This window comes from Primulina eburnea, chromosome 18 (genome assembly GCF_022965805.1).
Source record: "Primulina eburnea isolate SZY01 chromosome 18, ASM2296580v1, whole genome shotgun sequence".
NCBI classification, from domain to species: Eukaryota; Viridiplantae; Streptophyta; class Magnoliopsida; order Lamiales; family Gesneriaceae; genus Primulina; species Primulina eburnea.
The window spans coordinates 23,763,624-23,781,899 of NC_133118.1; the positions used below are offsets into that span (position 1 = coordinate 23,763,624).

The 18,276-nt window shown below is 36.3% G+C and overlaps 2 protein-coding genes across 3 annotated transcripts; one reads left to right on the forward strand and one right to left on the reverse strand.

Annotated features, from left to right (window-relative positions):
• The first annotated feature begins 11,008 nt into the window (after positions 1-11,008).
• LOC140820096 (putative pentatricopeptide repeat-containing protein At1g69350, mitochondrial) lies at positions 11,009-13,611 on the forward strand. Of its 2 annotated transcripts, XM_073180415.1 has the most exons (2): positions 11,009-12,261; positions 12,340-13,611. In XM_073180415.1, the coding sequence occupies exons 1-2, from the start codon at positions 11,214-11,216 to the stop codon at positions 13,458-13,460; spliced, it is 2,169 nt and encodes a 722-aa protein (XP_073036516.1). In that variant the 5' UTR covers positions 11,009-11,213; the 3' UTR covers positions 13,461-13,611. The 2 variants fall into 2 exon arrangements, with proteins under 2 accessions (XP_073036516.1, XP_073036515.1); XM_073180414.1 differs by having other exon boundaries at positions 11,009-13,611.
• Positions 13,612-17,127: 3,516 nt separating this feature from the next.
• Positions 17,128-17,683, reverse strand: LOC140819181 (uncharacterized). The gene is made up of 2 exons (XM_073179187.1): positions 17,498-17,683; positions 17,128-17,445 (listed from the first exon to the last, which is right to left on the reverse strand). Exons 1-2 carry the CDS (start codon positions 17,681-17,683, stop codon positions 17,128-17,130), a joined length of 504 nt encoding a protein of 167 aa, XP_073035288.1.
• Positions 17,684-18,276: the final 593 nt, after the last annotated feature.

Genomic DNA, 18,276 nt, shown 5'->3' on the forward strand with positions numbered 1-18,276 from the left:
TTTATCAAATAAAGACAATTATGAGTAGATCTTTTATGAGATGATCTCATGGTTTTTTTAATAATGAGACGGGTAAACTCTCTCTATATTTGACATAAAAAAATAATACATTTTCATGGGTGACCCAAATAAAATATTTGTGTAAAAAAATTATCCGTGAGACCATCTCACATAAATTCTCTTGATACGAACAAAATATCAACAAAATTACTTGTGAGATTCGTCTTACAAGATTTTTTTTTATATTTATTTTTTAAATGACCTTTCACTTTCTCGTTTGTTTATATTTTTTCATTTTTCTTTGTTTATTTACTGACTTGAGAATCGAACGATCATTATGCAAAAACATCCGACACCCTCACATGACCATTTTTTATGATGCCAGTTAGGCAACATCGAAAGTGGCTATGCCAACAGCACATCAGCAAGCTAACAATACTTGGATCGGAATATTTAGGTACAATCATCGTTATCATTACTTCATTATTATTTTATTGAAGTAATATATATTGTATTTATATGTACCTCATATAGTGCAGAGCACCTTGAGGTGTTTCAAATAAAATATTCTCTAAGAGCTGCAATAGCTCGTGTTCTAAGAATGTTTACACCGATGGATTAGATCGAGTTTGATATAGACCAAACGGAAAACACTCGAAATAATCCTTCGTTAAGAAACATTGATATATTTGTATATCTTGTGTAACTAAATAACTAAAAGACTATATTAGTTTTGCATTCATTAGTTCAGTTATGATGAGAACTGAACCAACGGATGCTCTAGCTATTTAAATCAGTTTGAAAACAATAGTTAAAAATTTAAATACACAAGATATGTTAATGGATGTTCGGATATTTCAATTACTCCTGCGTCACCCCTTCTACCACCTCGAGTAGAATTCACTAGAATACTTTGATCTATACAAATGATTGTACAAACTCACTTGGATTAGGACTTACCCACTGCCTTAACTGAACTCCTAGACTAGACTGAAGGCAACACCTTCCAGCCAACACTTCTTTAACATCTATGTGAGAAAGACTACATACACAAGTTTAATATTTTTGTGCAAGACTGTGTTTGAGTGGTGATGAGTGTGTGTGAGAACTGATCTCTGAAAACTACCCAAAATTTTTCTCGCACACTGAGGGAAATATGCTTCTAATCTATAGATGATAACACGTTTAAGTGTTCCCTCGATTGGGCTGAATGCTTCTCTCTTAAGCTGATATGACTTTGAAGCGTGCCTTTTTCTTTTTTCTCTTGTGTTGTATATATCTATCTTCATTTATCTTCGCCCTCTATTTATAGGTGCGAAGTTTGATCGTACAGTGAGACTCAATTATTGTATCCGTTGTATTTTGAATCTGTTCCTCGAAATTTGTCTTGTTCTTTCTGGAAAACTTGAATTTAACTTCTGATGCAATGTTCATTATTATCCTTTGACTGGAAAAATTTTTTTGTACCTTTGCGAACAGCTGGATTCCACTTAGTTCAGCTTGTCTTGATTTGCAACTGATTGCTCCAAACTGATATTCTGAACTGGTCAGTTGAACTGGTCTTCAGTTGGGCTGGTGAAATCAGTTGACTCGTCAGTTGAACTGATTTCACTCTTGTTCAGTTGAACTGAACTTCAATTGGGTTCTTCATCAGTTGAACACTTCTTCAGCTGGTCGGGCTTCTAAGGTTCTCCTATTGAACCACCTATCAACTGAACAATCAGTTGAACTGATTTACGACACATCAGTTGAACTGGTCTAGTTTGGTTGATCGTTGATGCTTTCAGTTGGCGTCTTAAACAGCTTCAGTTATGGCTCGTAACTGATTATTTCAGTTTCACCTATCTGCACACTAAGGTAGATTATAAAAACAAAAAACGAACAAGTTTTGTAACATCAAAATTAAGATTGCGAACATAAAATGTTCCAACAACCTTTCTTATAATTAAGTAAGATGAATGTTTGATCAATTAAAGTTTTGATGTTAAATAAATTTTAAAGTAAAATTGAACTATGTTAAAAGAAAGTAATCAAATACACAAGTTAAATGAATTAATTAGATTGGACTAAGTCAAGACAAAACTGTTGCATAATAAAATTTATCAGTTTACCAAGTCTATCAATTGAGAAATCTTCATATATTCTCAAAGACATCAGTTTACTTCCAGGAAATCTAAATTGATGTTTGGATATTTTTTTCCATATAAAACTGACAGCAACAGTGTACGGTTGTTAGAAAATTTTGAAGTGGACAAAACAAGACAACATAAATTTTTCTTTGGGACAGATCCTTTTTGAAACTCGAGACAGTTGGATTCAAAGTATATAAATAGAGAAGGAGTTCAGTTTAGTAAAGCTCAATTTTACAAAAGATTCAAACTTTCAAATATCTAAACTAAATCGGTCAGTCGAGCACACTCCACAAAGAATTGTTTATAATCATTGAGGATCATTAGTGCTAGATGTCACAGTATTAAAATTTATTATATTCGATAACAATATGTATAGTGTTATTCATTCGTTGAGGTGTACAAAGAGTTTCAGTTTGACAGTGTTTTAGTCCAACTAAACTGGAATTTTTCAAATTACTTGTATTATCCAAAGCCTTCTACTGTGAGCCTTCCAAAAGGAAGATGAGTGACATATGAGCTTGATTTCTCCGAACATCTATAAATAAATGTGTACTTCTCATTTTCAGTTTACCTTTCAATTTACATAGCCAAGCCATTTTTTGATTTGCTCTAACCTGTTAGTTTGTTTTCTTTCGCACATATTTGCTAGTCAACTGACATTGACAATCGAAAATATATAATTCAATTGTCAAGCCGACTAAATTAAGTTTAAAAAATCGATTTGTGTCGATTATTTATTCAACTTTATTATAAACACTACAATCAATCATATCAAGTAGTATCAGAGTAAGTTTTATTCTCAACTTTGAACATTTCCTTTCAAATGGTTTCAATCAGCAAAATTTTGAGTTTTACAAGGAAGATTTTGATGAATGGAATATAAGAATGGAGGCTCATTTAGCTACTTATGATGATGATATGTGGTTTGTTATCACGGATGGACCAATGAAGATATTGGAAGCCAATACAGCTATAGTTATCACTGACGATGCTCCTTAAATGATAGAAAAACCAAGGAGTGAATGTACGAATGATGACAAGAAGAAAGCTAATATTGATAATTTGTCTAAGAACATTATGTATAAAAATCTTGATAAGAAAACATTTGGCAAAATCAAAATGTGTAAGACTGCCAAATAAATTTGGGAAAAAATGATTCAGTGGTGCGAAGATAATGAAAAGACAAAAGAAAACAAATCTCTGTGGCCATACAGAAGTTTGAAAATATCAAGGTGAAACCTGGAGAAGCAATATCTGATTTTGATGAGAGAGTTAGTGGATTTGTGATTGAACCCAGTGCACTTGAAAAAGTGTACAGCAACCGAGAAGTGATCTTGAAGGTAGTGAGAGGACTCCCAAAAGAATGAGACGTCAAGACTATTGTAATGCGTGAATCCAAATATTTGAGCAAGATGGAACTCTATGATTTGTTTGCAAACTTGAAACCTTATGAATTCGAATTACAAATCAGAAGATGATCAGTCTACCTTTCAGTAACTAAGGCTCTAACTACTGTGAAACAGATCTGCTATGAACCTGGAACCATCTGTTTCACTTGAAAAATCAACTGAACAATTTAGTTTGTGAAGAAGTTCGAAAACTTTCTAAGGAAGAATAAATGCAATTTTCAAAGCTCTAACTGAAGATCTTATTAAAATAATGTAACATCCCAAAAATTTGAAAGTTTACGTAAACCACATGCATGCAAGTTATTAATTTTTTTTGTATTTTATTAAATTGTTTTAATGTATTAAAGGCATGTTCATTTCATGAACTTGTGTTTAATTAATGGTTTATTTAAAGTTTCATGTATTAGGATTTTAAGTTGTATTTCGCGATCGAATGAGGAACGAAAACCGATGATATTCAGGAAAAATATTTTTATGGAATAATTATTTTTAATTATTTAATATGAGATTTTTTTAAGTATGATTTTTGAAAATGGGCCTTGATTGGGTATTTTTACCCACCGGGTTATATTTTTATTCGGTATGCAAATTTTAACGATTTGGGGGATTTTTTGAGGGTTCGGAAAATATTTTAAAAAACGTACCTAAACGAGATATTTTTCGAGAGTTTTATTGGGCTTGTTGGATTTGTTTTGATGCTTAATGGGCTCAAAACTTTTTTAATCCTTTTAAAATCCAATTTAGGGCCCCTTAGTGCTTTGTATTTTACTTAAACCCTACACTAAACTAACCCTAAACCTAATAATATCCTAACAGCCGTCCACCCCTTATTCCAGCAGCCATTTCCACACGTTTTCAGCAGCAAGCTTCAGCCCTTGATTTTCTTCAAGAAAACTTCTTCCCCGCCTCTCTGGTTCATGTCCCGCGCGTAGTTCTTCAAGCTTTTGATCATTTAAACGCTAAGGCACGCTATGTATCTCATTTCTCATAATTTACACCATGTATATGTGCTGTTATTTATGTTTATGCATGAAAATTCGTAGGTCCATCCTATATCATTGTTTTTGTAATGGTTTTTACATGTATATATGTATAACTTGTGTGAAACTCACGGTTTTATGTATTTGTGTGAAGGGCTGCCGGTTTTTGGTCGCTAAGGGGCTGTACTCGTTGTTAGGGAGGAGTCATGGAGCTAGTGGAGAGGGCTGTAGGTTGGAGGCCTAGAGGTGCATGTCAAGGGGTGGCTCGTTTTCGTTAGGGTTTGGGGAGAGGCGGAGCCGACCGTGCAAGGGTAATTCATAGCCATGAACCAGACCCTGGTGGGTCGAATTCATGGTCCACGATGGCTTGAACATGGCTGGAGCTGATCTCAAAGCCAACCGATCGTAGGGTAGTCATGGGCGCGACTTTAGTGTGTTCGGAGTTCTTCAGGTGCATGGGTGTTGGGGCGAGCGTGAAGCTGAAAGTCATGGTTAGTTGAGTCCAGTAGGGTCTTATCTTGGTCCCAGGTGTTCTGATTCAGGCCTGGTCGGGACAGATATCGAGCTAGGGCCGAGAATTGGTAGCTAGGGTTTTCGAGTTGTTGGTGCTGGAAAATTCAGTAGGTTACATAAAGGTTTGGGGGATCTTGGGTGGCTCGATTAGAGGGTTTTAGGTCTGATTTTATGATGTTAGGTTATTTTTCAAATTTTGAAAGATTTGGTTGAGTTTCGGGTTGATTCGAGTTAAAACGAGACCTCGGTCCAAGTTTTAAAACGAATCGTTTAAATTTTGAAATGGACTTAAGTTTACATCTAAGAAATGTTTAAAATATGTTTTGGGATGTTTTAAGGAGTTTGATAAGCTTCAGGTCGTTGACGCTCAGGGGTAAAACGGTCATTTTGTGTTCTAGGGGCAAAATGGTCATTTTGCACCCGAGTCGAGATATTAGTCATGGCAGCACACTGAGCACCAATTTATCATATTTTTAAATGTTTATGCATTACGTATATGATTTTTATGTAATTATAAAAAATACGGTGCATGCTTGGTTTTAAGGAAAATTTACGTATATGCATGTTTTTATTAAGTGATGAATATGATGACACGTTTTGAAGGATGAGAGTTGATTGTGACTAACACGAATATATGAGATATTATGAGCTGAGGCCAAGGCTCAGTGGATGGGTAATGTTGTCGCTGCAGTGCCCAAATTCAGTACATGTAAAACCCATGCAATTATTTAATAGTTAAATCATTTATTAAATTTTAAAATGATCTTAGTGATGCATGATTTATTTAAATTACATTATTTTAATGTTTATGTGATGCACGTTAAAATATTTTCTCGAGTTTCATGTTTCAGGCGATTATTCGATGCGGGATCGAGGAGAAGAGATCGAGGACGATTTTTGGTAATTTTAAAATGTGGTATTCCATTTTTAGGATAAGATTGGGGTATTTTAAATAATTTATTTAGTTTAGCATTTAAAAGTTAAATTATTTAATTGAATGATTTTAAGAATTTTGAAACTTTTAAAGTTTAGCAAGTGTGCTTTTTATTTTAAATTAGGGACTTGGCTTGTAGTGAGAATTAACATTTTTAATTAGCCTTTTTATTAGCATTTTTAGTTAATATTTATAATTGTGTAATTAAGCCATTTAATTCCCTAATTAAACACAAAACTCACGCACACACACACACACACACTAAAAACCATAAAAACACAAACACACAATTCTCTACAATCTATTTCAGATTTTTAAAAGAGAAGCTAGGGTTCTTATTGCCAAGAGCAGCCGCCCCTTTCCTCTGAAATTCCAGCAAGGTTTTGTTGTGTTTTCTTCAAAGAAAATTGTGCCACGTTCGTCCCGGTTCAACCCTCGCTTCCTTTCCGCGTCGGAGTCGTCGTTTTGGCAACGTTAAAGATTTAAAGGCACGTATATTCTTTCGTTTATGCATCGATCTCGTCATATTATGCGTTGTGTTGTTATTTATGCTAAAAATACATGTGTGATGTGTAGAAGTTTGAGCAATGATGTTTGGATCAATTTTGAAATAGTATTTGGATCACAAATCTCATTTTTGCTGTCATTTTTAAAAATGCGATTTTTCGATCGTAATTTTGAGAAAACCTTCAGTAGAACGTTTCGATGCCTTCGCTTTGATAGTAAATACGAATTATTTGGATAAAAATTGAGTGAGTTATGATTATTTTCGTGGGATTGCTCAAACTACGTTTTCAGAAAATTATGATATTGATGCGTTCTTGAAGTTTTATTGTTGCAGGCTTCGTTGGGGATCGATGGATGATCGTTACTGCATTTAGATATGTTATGGGATGTAATTAGGTGTTATTTGGTGGTTCGTTTGGGTCGGGATTGGCTTGGGATGTAATAGAAGTCGTAGGAAGAGAAACGATGTTGAATTACGGATTATTGTTGTATTGAAGTTGCTTTTCGATGCTTGGGGACGTTTGGGGTGTTTGTACGGGTTTGAATCAATGTAATAGCATCCTAGGATGAGTCTCGAGGTGTTGGTTCATGGTCCTTAAGCTTGGATTGAAAGGATGAATGCTTAAGTTAGTGAATTTTCGTGAATTTCCAAATACAGAGGGTACCCGGACCCCTTCCCAGACCCCGGCACAGAGTCCGTGTCCGTTTTCCTTCAAAAATGCGAAATTCCAGTGCCTACCGAACCCGTACACGGACCCATACACGGGGTCTGTGTACCCCCCCCCCCCCCCCCTTTAAACAAATATTTTTTTTAAAATTTGTTTTGGGGTTCTATATCATGGTTTAGCACAATGGTTAAAATTTATTTATGTAATAATATAAGATTTGTTTTGGGGTTTTATGTCATGGTTTAGTACGATGATTAAACGAGGTCAAGTCCGGAGCCAACTAGAATGTCATAAGCTACTTATTCACTTTGGTGGTGAGCTCGAGTACCTACGTCTAAGACATGAAAGTTAAGTATTTAAATTCATGTTAGTATGTGCAGTAGCGGCCCCAAGTAAGATCCAATGAATCCCTCAACGCCAAGTAAGTATTTTCGACGTGCAAAGAAAATATTTTCAAGTTTTTGAGGTACGTTAAATGTCTTGTGACCAATTTATGTATGGGGTTGGAAAGCATTAAAGCATGAACGTGGACCAACCCTCCCCGTTAAAGCATGAATGGGTTTAGATCAGGATTGGAAAGCGTTAAAGCATGAATGGAGACCAATCCACCCGTTAAAGCATGAATGATGATCTCATGTATGTGGCAGTGGATTCTTCCCTGTCAGCCCAGTACTGTGGCTTAGTCTGATCAGGCGATTTATATTATGAGTCACAAGCTTTGAAACATACCTCTACGCAAAAATTATGAAGTTCATGTATGTTCAAGTATGTACAGGTATACAAGCATGTTTATGAAAAATTTTCACGTTATGGCACGTCTATGTTATGTATATATGTTCAAGTTTAGTGCAAGTTCAAGTTTCAAGTATGTATACGCTATTTTGAAGTTCCATGTGGCTTTATTATGTATTATTCGTTACTTCCAGTTTATACGTATTGAGTCTTTAGACTCACTAGACTTGATCGGTGCAGGTGAGGATGTTTTCTAGGAGACAAGGGGTGGTGACTAAGGAGCAGGCTTGGACTGAGCAGGAGGCTAAACTCGAGGACCTCCCAAGTTTAAACTTAAGAAAATGTCCGAATACTTTTGTCAAACTTTATTTTAGATCTTTTGTTGCAACAACTTTTGAGACGTACAGTTTATTTTATCGAATTTTGAAGGTACACGAATTATTTAAGAAAATTTTTAATTTTTCCGCAAATTTCAAGTAGTAAAAAGTACGGTATGTTACAGTCGCTGATGTCATGGCTTAAAAAAATCGTATTCAAAACGCAGCGGAAGTTTAAAAATTTTGCGTTTCGACGATTGAAGCGTTGCTTGGGCTTCGTGTGTTTAAAATCATTCATAGGGTGTTCTAAGTGTTGGAGAAGGCGAAATAAATCACTTTCTAGGGGTAAGATATTCTATGAGTGACGATGCGTAGGCTACGTCTTATGCTAGATCATCCTAACGACCCATGACCAGTAGTGGTGAATGGGTATGGGCCGAGGCTTATGTTGGTTCAGCCTAATGGCCCATGATCGTTACAAGTATGATACCTCCAACACATATCCCGATCGAATCTGCAACCATTCGCATATCAAGAGTTACATATGAATTCGACAACGATGCAATTTATCTTTGAGTATTAACAGTGACATGGTATGTGCAACTAAGAAAACACATTTCCCTAAATCACATTTCCTGCTCTGTCTAGAGACTCCTTGCACTATTAACTCATCAGATCATATATGATATCTTCACTCGTAGACAAACGATGAATCCCTGACTACAATACATTTTCTCCTACGTATTTCAAAACTACACCCAACCTCACTATATGATGACCCTCAATGGAGTCGGTAAAAAGATCAAAGTGTATGCTAGTACGTATAGCCCCTAGCTACATTGTCGCTAGTCAAAGGAGTAATGATGTACAATCATAGCTGCAAACTATTCCACTAGATAAGTGAGAACCACTTGGACAATCCGAAGGAGGATTGTTCAGTACATCGTCATGTGAGCACTCATTTGTGTGAATAGACATCTCCATGTCCTTGTCAATGAAACATGACATTTATATCACAGATGCTAATCTCGAGTTTAAGCGACTTTTATCCTTGTTTTAAGTGGCTGATTCGACTAGGAACCTGTTTAGAATATACGGTACACTTCCTAATGAGTTTAACGATCTTATGTTGCGAGACAGACCTCATGTACCTAGTGTATATTCAAGGACATATCTATGCAGCTTACATGGGTATACAGATAAAGTATAATGTCATAATCAATTGAAATCGTAGAATATTATTAAAATAATGATTATTTTACATTATAATCAATAATAGCTCGAGCCACAAGTTGGCTTACCAGACACCTACTCTAACATAAAAAACTAACATTAATCTATGAAAAATTGAAGAAATATTATGATCCTACATGCCCAACTGCTCATGATGACAGAGCAGCTTTCACTCAATTGAATACAAATTTGAATTCTCTTCAAAACAAAGTGAAGTTCAGGGAAATGGATCAACAATTATTCGTTCAAGTGGATCACAACAGAAAGAAATCCACTAAAGAAAAATCTGCACAAAAAGAAAAGCTTGAAGAGGAACAAAACGAGAAGAACTCTTCAGATCAAGTTTTGAAGGAAAATATTAATCAATCTGAACAAATATTACTTACATATGTTCAGTCCTCATCTAAGAATTAAGTGTTGAAGGAATCACATGTATTCAGTCCTGATAATTAAAATATTAATCAATCTGAACAAATATTAATCAATCTAAACCGCTAAATCTGAACTGCTAATCAATAAATCCTCATCTAATAATTAAATATGTGTTCAGTCCCTATCAAACCATTTTTTTTCCATTTTCTGTCAACCCAAAAAATGGTTATGCATTCTCTGGGCCACATGTGATTTTCGTATGAAATTCAGTACAAAACATTGAAAATCTGGATAAAAATATATGTTATTTCAGAACTGGATATTTTATATTTGACACTAATATATGATTTTTCAATATCCAAACATGTATGACAAATTTTGATATTAACGAGAAGTCTATTTCACACGAAAATTTGATACAAAACTTTTAAAATCTAGTATTGATATATAATATTTGAATATTAAATGTTTCAGATCTGATACTAATATATGATTTTTGAGTACCCAAATATTTATATAACAAAATTTCATATTAATGATACATGTCATTTTCAAATCAAAATTGGTATAAAACATTAAATATGTGGTACTAATATATGATATTTCAGTATAAACTATTTCAAATCGGGTAGTAATATATGATATTTGAGCACACAATTAAACAAGTGTAGTAAATATTGATATTAATATAATTGTTCTAATTTTGTATTCAAACTTTTATCTTTTATATTAAATCTAAAACAGTTTGTTACCAATATCATATGAGATTTTGTTTTTTAACATCAGCCAACTATTTAATTAAAAAAATAACATTCTTATGTCTATTTGTTAACTATTTAAATATACATAAAGATATCATTTTCTTACTTAAATTGTTGACCGAAATTATTTTATAAATTTTTCTAATATCATGTATATTTTTTAAATTTTCAATCTTCTTTACCGAATTTAAAACAACTCCTCCCTTCCTAATGAAAAAGAAAATATTGGATTCAATTCACATTACTATTGATGGAAGGTTCGATCCTGGGTGTGGGAGCAGTGCCCACACCCAAGATCAAGGGTTGAGATTCATATCATGGGGAATAAAAAAATTTAAAAAAAATAAAAAATTGAGCAAGAAAAAATTCTGGTCCTTGGATGTACCCTTACAGACACTGCATGTAGGAGTAGGGTGAAATAATCCACTGTTGAGTATTCTACTAAAAAAAGGTGGCAGAACTTTCATTAAATTCAGTCTTTGGTCTCAGGATGTGCAGCTTGCTGGCGCACAAGATCCACCGAGTACCAACACAGGCAAATCTTAATCTCTCTACCGGCTAACGTTTCTGGGAGAACTGCGAAATCCAAGATTCTAATGACGTCTTAGAAAATGGCGGAGTAAGCTCGATTTGAACGGGGGAAATCAGCCCAAGAATGACTCTGTACATACCCCTCTTCAGAGCCTGCACAACGTTTAGAACGCTGACTCTACTGCACGCTCATCTCATAGTGATCGGACTCCAAAAGGACCCTCTCGCATCGACCAAGCTTATTGAATCATACTCACAGATAGGTCACGTCGAACCTTCAAGAATGATCTTTGACGCCTTTCAAAGCCCGGATTCCTTCATGTGGGGCGTGATCATCAAATGCCATGTTTGGAATGGGCTGTTTCGAGAAGCAATTTATATGTACCAGAATATGTTGTATAATTTAAAGGAGTTAAATAAGTTCATTTTCCCACCAGTTTTGAGGGCTTGCTCTGCAATCAATAGTTTAGCGTTGGGAACGAAGGTTCATGCGAGGATTATAAAATCCGGGTTTGATTCTGATACTTTTGTCGAGACCTCGTTGCTGGGTATGTATGGTGAAGTTGGTAGTTTATGCAATGCAAAGAAAGTGTTCGATGAAATGTCTATAAAAGATATGGTTTCTTGGAGTTCAATGATATCCAGCTATGTTCAGCAAGGAAAGGGAAGTGAAGGGTTGGAAATATTCCGGGAAATGGTAAGACAAGGTGTGGAAATTGACCATGTGAGTTTGCTTAGTGCAGTTGAGGCTTCTGGAGACTTGGATTTGTGGAGAATTGGAAAATCGGTCCACAGTTATGTCGTAAGAAGGAACATTGATCATGAAGCATTGTGGAGTTGTCTTGTTGCGATGTATGGAAAGTTTGGTGACTTGTGTACTGCAGAAAGGCTTTTCTTTACTGGTGTTTATGAGACTGTGTTTTCGTGGACAACGATGATTTCTTGCTATAATCAAAATGGATACTGTCGAGAAGCGGTAGGTATGCTTATTGAGATGCAAGAATACGGTGTTGAAGCTAATAGTGTCACGTTGATGACTGTTGTTTGTTCTTGTGCTCGGTTGGAATGGTTAAATGAAGGGAAAGCTGTGCATGCATATGTTATAAGGAACCATGTTGACCTGGATAGAGATTATCTTAGATTGGCATTGATTGATTTGTATGCTAATTGTGGTAAGTTAAACTACAGCCATCTGATATTTGATACGTCTGAAGATAGTGATATAGTTCCTTGGAATATCCTCATATCAGGTTATGTTCGGGAACAGATGGCTGAAGAGGCTCTGTCATTGTTTGTTCAATTGTTGATTCAAGGGATACAGCCAGATTCCTTTACCTTGTCCAGTGCCATATCTGCCTGTGGAATTATAGGGCTTTCTGAATTAGGATGTCAAATACATTGTTTTGTCATCAAGAAATACCTCCCTACCGAGTTTGTAAAAAATGCCTTGATTGATACGTACGCAAAATGTGGATTTATAAAATCAGCCTGTAGGATATTTCACGACGATCGAAAAGAAAGTGTAGTAACATGGAATTGTATGATGTGTGGATTCTCTCAAAATGGTTACTCAGAAGAAGCTATCTGCCTTTTTAATGAAATGTACTCGAAATACCTTGATATAGATGAAATAACCTTTTTGAGTGTAATTCAAGCTTGTGGGAATGCAGGGGTTATTGACAAGGGAAAATGGATTCACCATAAGCTGATTACTTTTGGTGTGAAGAAAGATATGTACATTGATACTGCTTTGACTAACATGTATGCTAGATGTGGAAACCTCCAGATGGCTCGAAAAGTTTTCGATAACATGACAGAACGAAGCATTGTGTCATGGAGCACGATGATTGGGGGTTATGCAATTCATGGTCATATTGATGATTCTATCTCTCTCTTTAACGAGATGATAAGATTAGGAATAAAACCAAATGATATAACTTTCATGAATATCATATCAGCTTGTAGCCATGCTGGATATGTCGAAGAAGGGAAGTTTTACTTTAACTCAATGATTCGGGGTTTTGACATAGAGCCGAATTCTGAGCATTATGCATGCTTGGTCGATCTGCTTAGCCGAGCTGGTGATCTAAATGGAGCATATGAAGTCATAAATTCGATGCCGTTCCCTGCTGATGCTAGTGTTTGGGGTGCATTGGTGAATGGGTGCAGAATCCACCAAAGAATGGATTTTATGGCGAGCATTCAGATAGACCTTGTAAATATGAATGCTGATGATTCTGGATATTTTACCCTTTTATCTAATGTATATGCTGGAGGAGGGAAATGGAATGAATTTAGGACGGTGAGATCCAAGATGAGACAAATGGGTTTAAAAAAGGTGCATGGATATAGTAGGATTCAAAATGAGTAGTTTTTAGTTTTCTTATAGGTAAAATGGATTTTTCTTGAAGAACAAGGGAAAGGACATTGAAATGGAGAGTAAGCCAAATCTCTCGAGACAACAAGTTCAACGTGATTTCACAATTTCCGAGTAGTATTGTAGTGCCCAAAAATCAGTACACGTAAACAGTATGTATAATTTAATATGTTAGTTAATTGATTTAAAAGAATTAAATGATGAATTCAACATGTTTAATTTATTTTAAATATTTATATGTTTATTTTTATGAGATTTAAATGCATTTCTTGAGTTTGAGTTTTTCAGACGAATATTCGATGTTTGGCCGGGGATATGAGACAGGAGACGATTAAGGCGATAAAATTAAATATTATATTTTTATTTTAAGCCAAGAAAATTACTTATTTTAAATGATGTATTAATTTTAACATTTTGAAGTTCAATTTAAATTATTAGACGATTTATAAGATTTTAAGTGCTTTAAATGTAAATTTGGAATTTGAGTATATAATCCTTAAATTGTGTGTAAAATATTTTTATATTGAATTTTATTCCTTAATTAAATTATTTAATTAGTATTTAAGTTAAATTAAGATTTTGTTTTATTTTGTTTTTTGAAATGAAAGGTTCCATTAATCAAACGTGAATCCCACAATCGTGGTTGATGATATTACAAATAATATCTAGAAGATAATATGCAATAAAAGGATTTGCTAAGGATATTGCCGCTCGTGCCAATGTGTGAGCCGTCATATTTGCTTGTCTTCGCACATGTTAAATTTTGAAAGAAGGATGAGCGTCTATCAACTGACAGCAGCCACAGATAATCGATCCAAACTTTGTGTATACTACATTCTTTGATGCTATGCGTTTACCACCGTCTGTGAGTCGGATTCAAAGATAACATCCTGGAGTTCTAAGGAAGATGTCCATTGAATAGCCTCAAGTAGGGCGAGTGCTTCAGCCTCTTTTACTTCCAACAAACCCTTTCTCGTGCAAGATTTGCTCACCATAAAGGTTCCTGTCGAGTCTCGTACCACAGCACCAAAACCAACTGCTCATTGTTCTTTAAACAATGCTGCATCGACGTTTCACTTCATAGATGGGTCGGGTGGTTTCGTCTATCGGTCATCCTCATCTTTACGAAAGTTGGACGCAGGTTCTTGTGGAGATTTCCTTTGAGCTCGAGCCCAACTCAGTACCATTTCAAGGCCGAGTGACACTGTGATTTGAGGTGGTCTAATACCCCGTTCCATAGTTTTTCATTCCTATATCGCCAGATACTCCACAAAACAGCCGAGTAATTCAGTTGAATGGTAGTGGGGCACTTGTTTAAGCTCTCAAAAATCCAATTCGGGAAGGAGTTCGCTTCTCTCGCACAATCCGATATCAAATTATCAAGCTTTGCCACTTTACAACATTCTTTTGCATATGGGCAGTCAATGAATATGTGCTAGTTGTTTTCCACTCCCGATTCACATATTACACATTGAGAAGGCACAAGTATATTTCTATATTGAAGCTTGATCCGGCATGTTAGGTAGTCCCTCGCTGCTCGCCATAAGAATGCTCGAATCTTTGGAGGTGTTAGGATATTCCATAGCTTTATCCAATCTCCCTCTTTCTGATTTGCTTGCGTATGGTTCAAAATATTGTCCATGATTAGATGGTATCCAGACTTCACTGTATAATCTCCATGCCTACTAAAACTCCATATATATTCATCTTTTGAGGCCATAGGATTTAGCGGAATGTTGGTAATCTCCAAGACATCTTGTGGAATAAATATCTCGTTTATCAGCGCATGATTCCACTGCTTTGTCTCTTGCATCATCAAGTCCTTCACATAAATACATTCCTCCTGATTTTGGTACGGTGTTTGGACAAAGAGGTTGCGAGGATCTCTTAGCCACGGTTGTGTCCATAATTTCACTAATCGACCATCTCCAATCTTCCAGCGTAATCCTCGAGCCAGCACTGCTTTTGAGCACCAAATACTCCTCTATATAAAGCTTGGGTTTATCCTAAGCTCGTCTCCATGAAGTCTTTCTTCGGAAAATATTTAGCTTTGAGTATCCTTGATAGTAGATTATTTGGAGTTGAAATGAGTTTCCAACCCTGCTTAGCAAGCATGGCTATATTATAAGCTTCGAGATTTCGAAAGCCAAGACCTCCGCTTTCTTTGCGAGTGTATAATCTGCTCCAATTTGTCCAGTGTATCCCTCTCGATCTTTGGGATGTTGAGCCCCACCAAAAGGAGTTCATCATTTTCTGTAACAATTCAAGCAATAAGCTGGAAGCGCTTGGGCCACCGATTTCAATAACACTTCTTTTCCAGCCTTTGAGAGATAATTACCCCGCCAATTTTGAATACGACTCCACAGTCGGTCTCGCAAGTAACTGAATATCACTTTCTTTTTTCTACCAATCAGTGATGGAAGGCCAAGGTAGTGCCCCGTATCCAATGGTTTTGATACCCCAAGGATTGTTGACAGCTCGTGTTTCTTCTGGTCTTCGGTATTCTTGCTTAAGAAAATCCCGGATTTGTCAAAATTGATAGCTTGTCCACTGGCCCTCTCATATGTGGTTAATATCCTTTTCATCTCTGCACTTTCTTCATTGGTTGCCCTGAAGAATATAAAAGAGTCATCGGCAAACAACAAATGAGATACTTGCGGGGCTCGACGGTAAATTTTCACACCATGCAACCTGCCTCTATTCTCTGCTTTTTCTATCATAGTAGATAGACCATGGGCACAAATTATAAATAAATAGGGCGAGAGAGGGCACCCTTTGCGAAGTCCTCGTTCTAGGATTATTGGTCCAACAAGATTTCCATTTATCCGAATATGATATTGCACCGTTGTAACGCAGAGCATCATAATTTCCACCCATTTTCATCAAAGCCCAATTTTAACAGCACGAGTTTCAGAAATCCCCAGTCGATTCGATCATAAGCTTTGCTCATATCAATTTTGAGTGTCAAATCCCCATGTTTTCCTCTATTCCTCCTCTTCATATGATGTATAATCTCAAATGCTGCTATTACATTGTCTTTGATCGATCTTTCTGTAATAAAAGCCGCTTGAGTTTCTAAGATTAATTTAGGCAGTAGCATTTTTATACGATTTGCCAACACATTTGCTAGCACCCTGTATATTACATTACAGAGGGAGATCGGGCGAAGATCTTTCATGGTGTTTGGGTTAGTACACTTCGGGATAAGGGTAATAATAGTATCATTGAATTTAGGTGGGAATTTTACCTGTTGCAGCCATTCCACACTTTGCTGGAATACTTCTTGACCCATAATATGCCAAAATTTTTGGAAGAAAGCAGGATTATATCCATTTGATCCCGGGGATTTGTTTGGGTCCATTTGGAACAGTGCCTCTCGGAAGTCATCAATGGTAAAGGGAGACATAAGGAAAGTGTTGTCCTCTGTTGATAGCTTTGGATCATTCTGGTTTATCACTTCGTCATATGATGCACTTCCTGATGAGAATAGCTTGCCAAAGTACTCGCATGTGATGTGTCCAAGGTTTTGCGGATCAGTAAATTCTACTCCTTCATCATCAATCAAACTTGGAATTATATTATGCACTTTTCTCCCTGTTGCCATGGAATGGAAGAATCTAGTGTTCAGGTCTCCTTCCTTGAGCCAAAATTGTTTGGTTCGTTATTTCCAGTACATATCATTTTTTATCATCATCTGATTTAGTTCCATCTTCATCTCCTCGGCTTTTACCGCTGATTGCTGGTCTGTGTTAGATCGCATTCTTTCGAGCCTATCTTTTAGTTCCTCAATGTTTTTCCGATCAATTTTGGGGTGTTTCCTACTCCATCTCGTTAATTCCGTGGAAAGAGATCTGAGTCTTTCTGTTATTGTAGCAGAGCTATTAGTAATCTCCCACTGATCATTTACAAGTTTACCGAAGCCTTTGTCTTCCATCCATCTGTTCTCAAATCGGAAAGCTATTCTACTGATTTTTTTTTGCTTGAGATTCATTTACAAGGATTAAAGGTGAATGGTCTGAGCACGTAGCAACCGTGGTCAGAACAGATGCATCTGGGAATCGCTCCTTCCATGATGTGGAGGCAAGAGCACGATCAAGTTTTTCCTCCACAAATTGTGGTTTACCTCTACCTCTTTCCCATGTGAATGTGTATCCCTTCATCTGAATATTTATAGCATGCATTGCATTACTACTTCTCTGAAGCCCTTGATCGTCCATATTGGTCGATCAATTTCCCCTCGTTTTTCACTTGAGTCCAGAATGTAATTAAAATCTCCAATAATGCACCACGGGAGGTGATTTATGCGAGCAAGAGCCTTTAATAGATGCCATGCTTCACGTCGTCGACTTTTCTCTGGGAAGCCATAATATCCAGTTAACCTCCACTCTTCTTGGCCATGTTCAGTGATTTTGAGATCGATATGGTTGCGCGAATACCAAGTGATTGTACATTGATTTGAGAATTTCCAAAGAACAACAACTCCTCCACTACGTCCCTCTCTGTCATCTAAGAAAACCGCATTAAATCCAAGTGAGATTCTAACTTCTTCATTCTTCTGTGAGTGTGCTAAAGTTTCATATAAGAATATCACCGCCGGCTGTGAGCTCGTACTAGCTCACGCAAATTTGGAACTGCTCGAGTGTGGCCCAATCCTCGGCAGTTCCACCTTAGGATGATCATGGTTGTCAGCAGACCTGGAGACCAGGCCCTGCCGTTAACAAATTCTTAAGGGCGATATCATTGATGGTGTCATCTCCTCCTCTTTGTCATCAGAATTTGTGTCATGTGTTGTGTTGTCCACCTGTGCTCC

Coding starts and splice junctions, on each gene's coding strand:
- LOC140820096 (XM_073180414.1), top strand. CDS start 11,214: ATGACTCTGTACATACCCCTCTTCAGAGCCTGCACAACGTTTAGAACG.
- LOC140819181 (XM_073179187.1), bottom strand. CDS start 17,683: ATGGACGATCAAGGGCTTCAGAGAAGTAGTAATGCAATGCATGCTATA. Junction 17,446..17,497: donor ATGCATCTGTTCTGACCACG/GTTGCTACGTGC, acceptor ATGAATCTCAAG/CAAAAAAAAATCAGTAGAAT.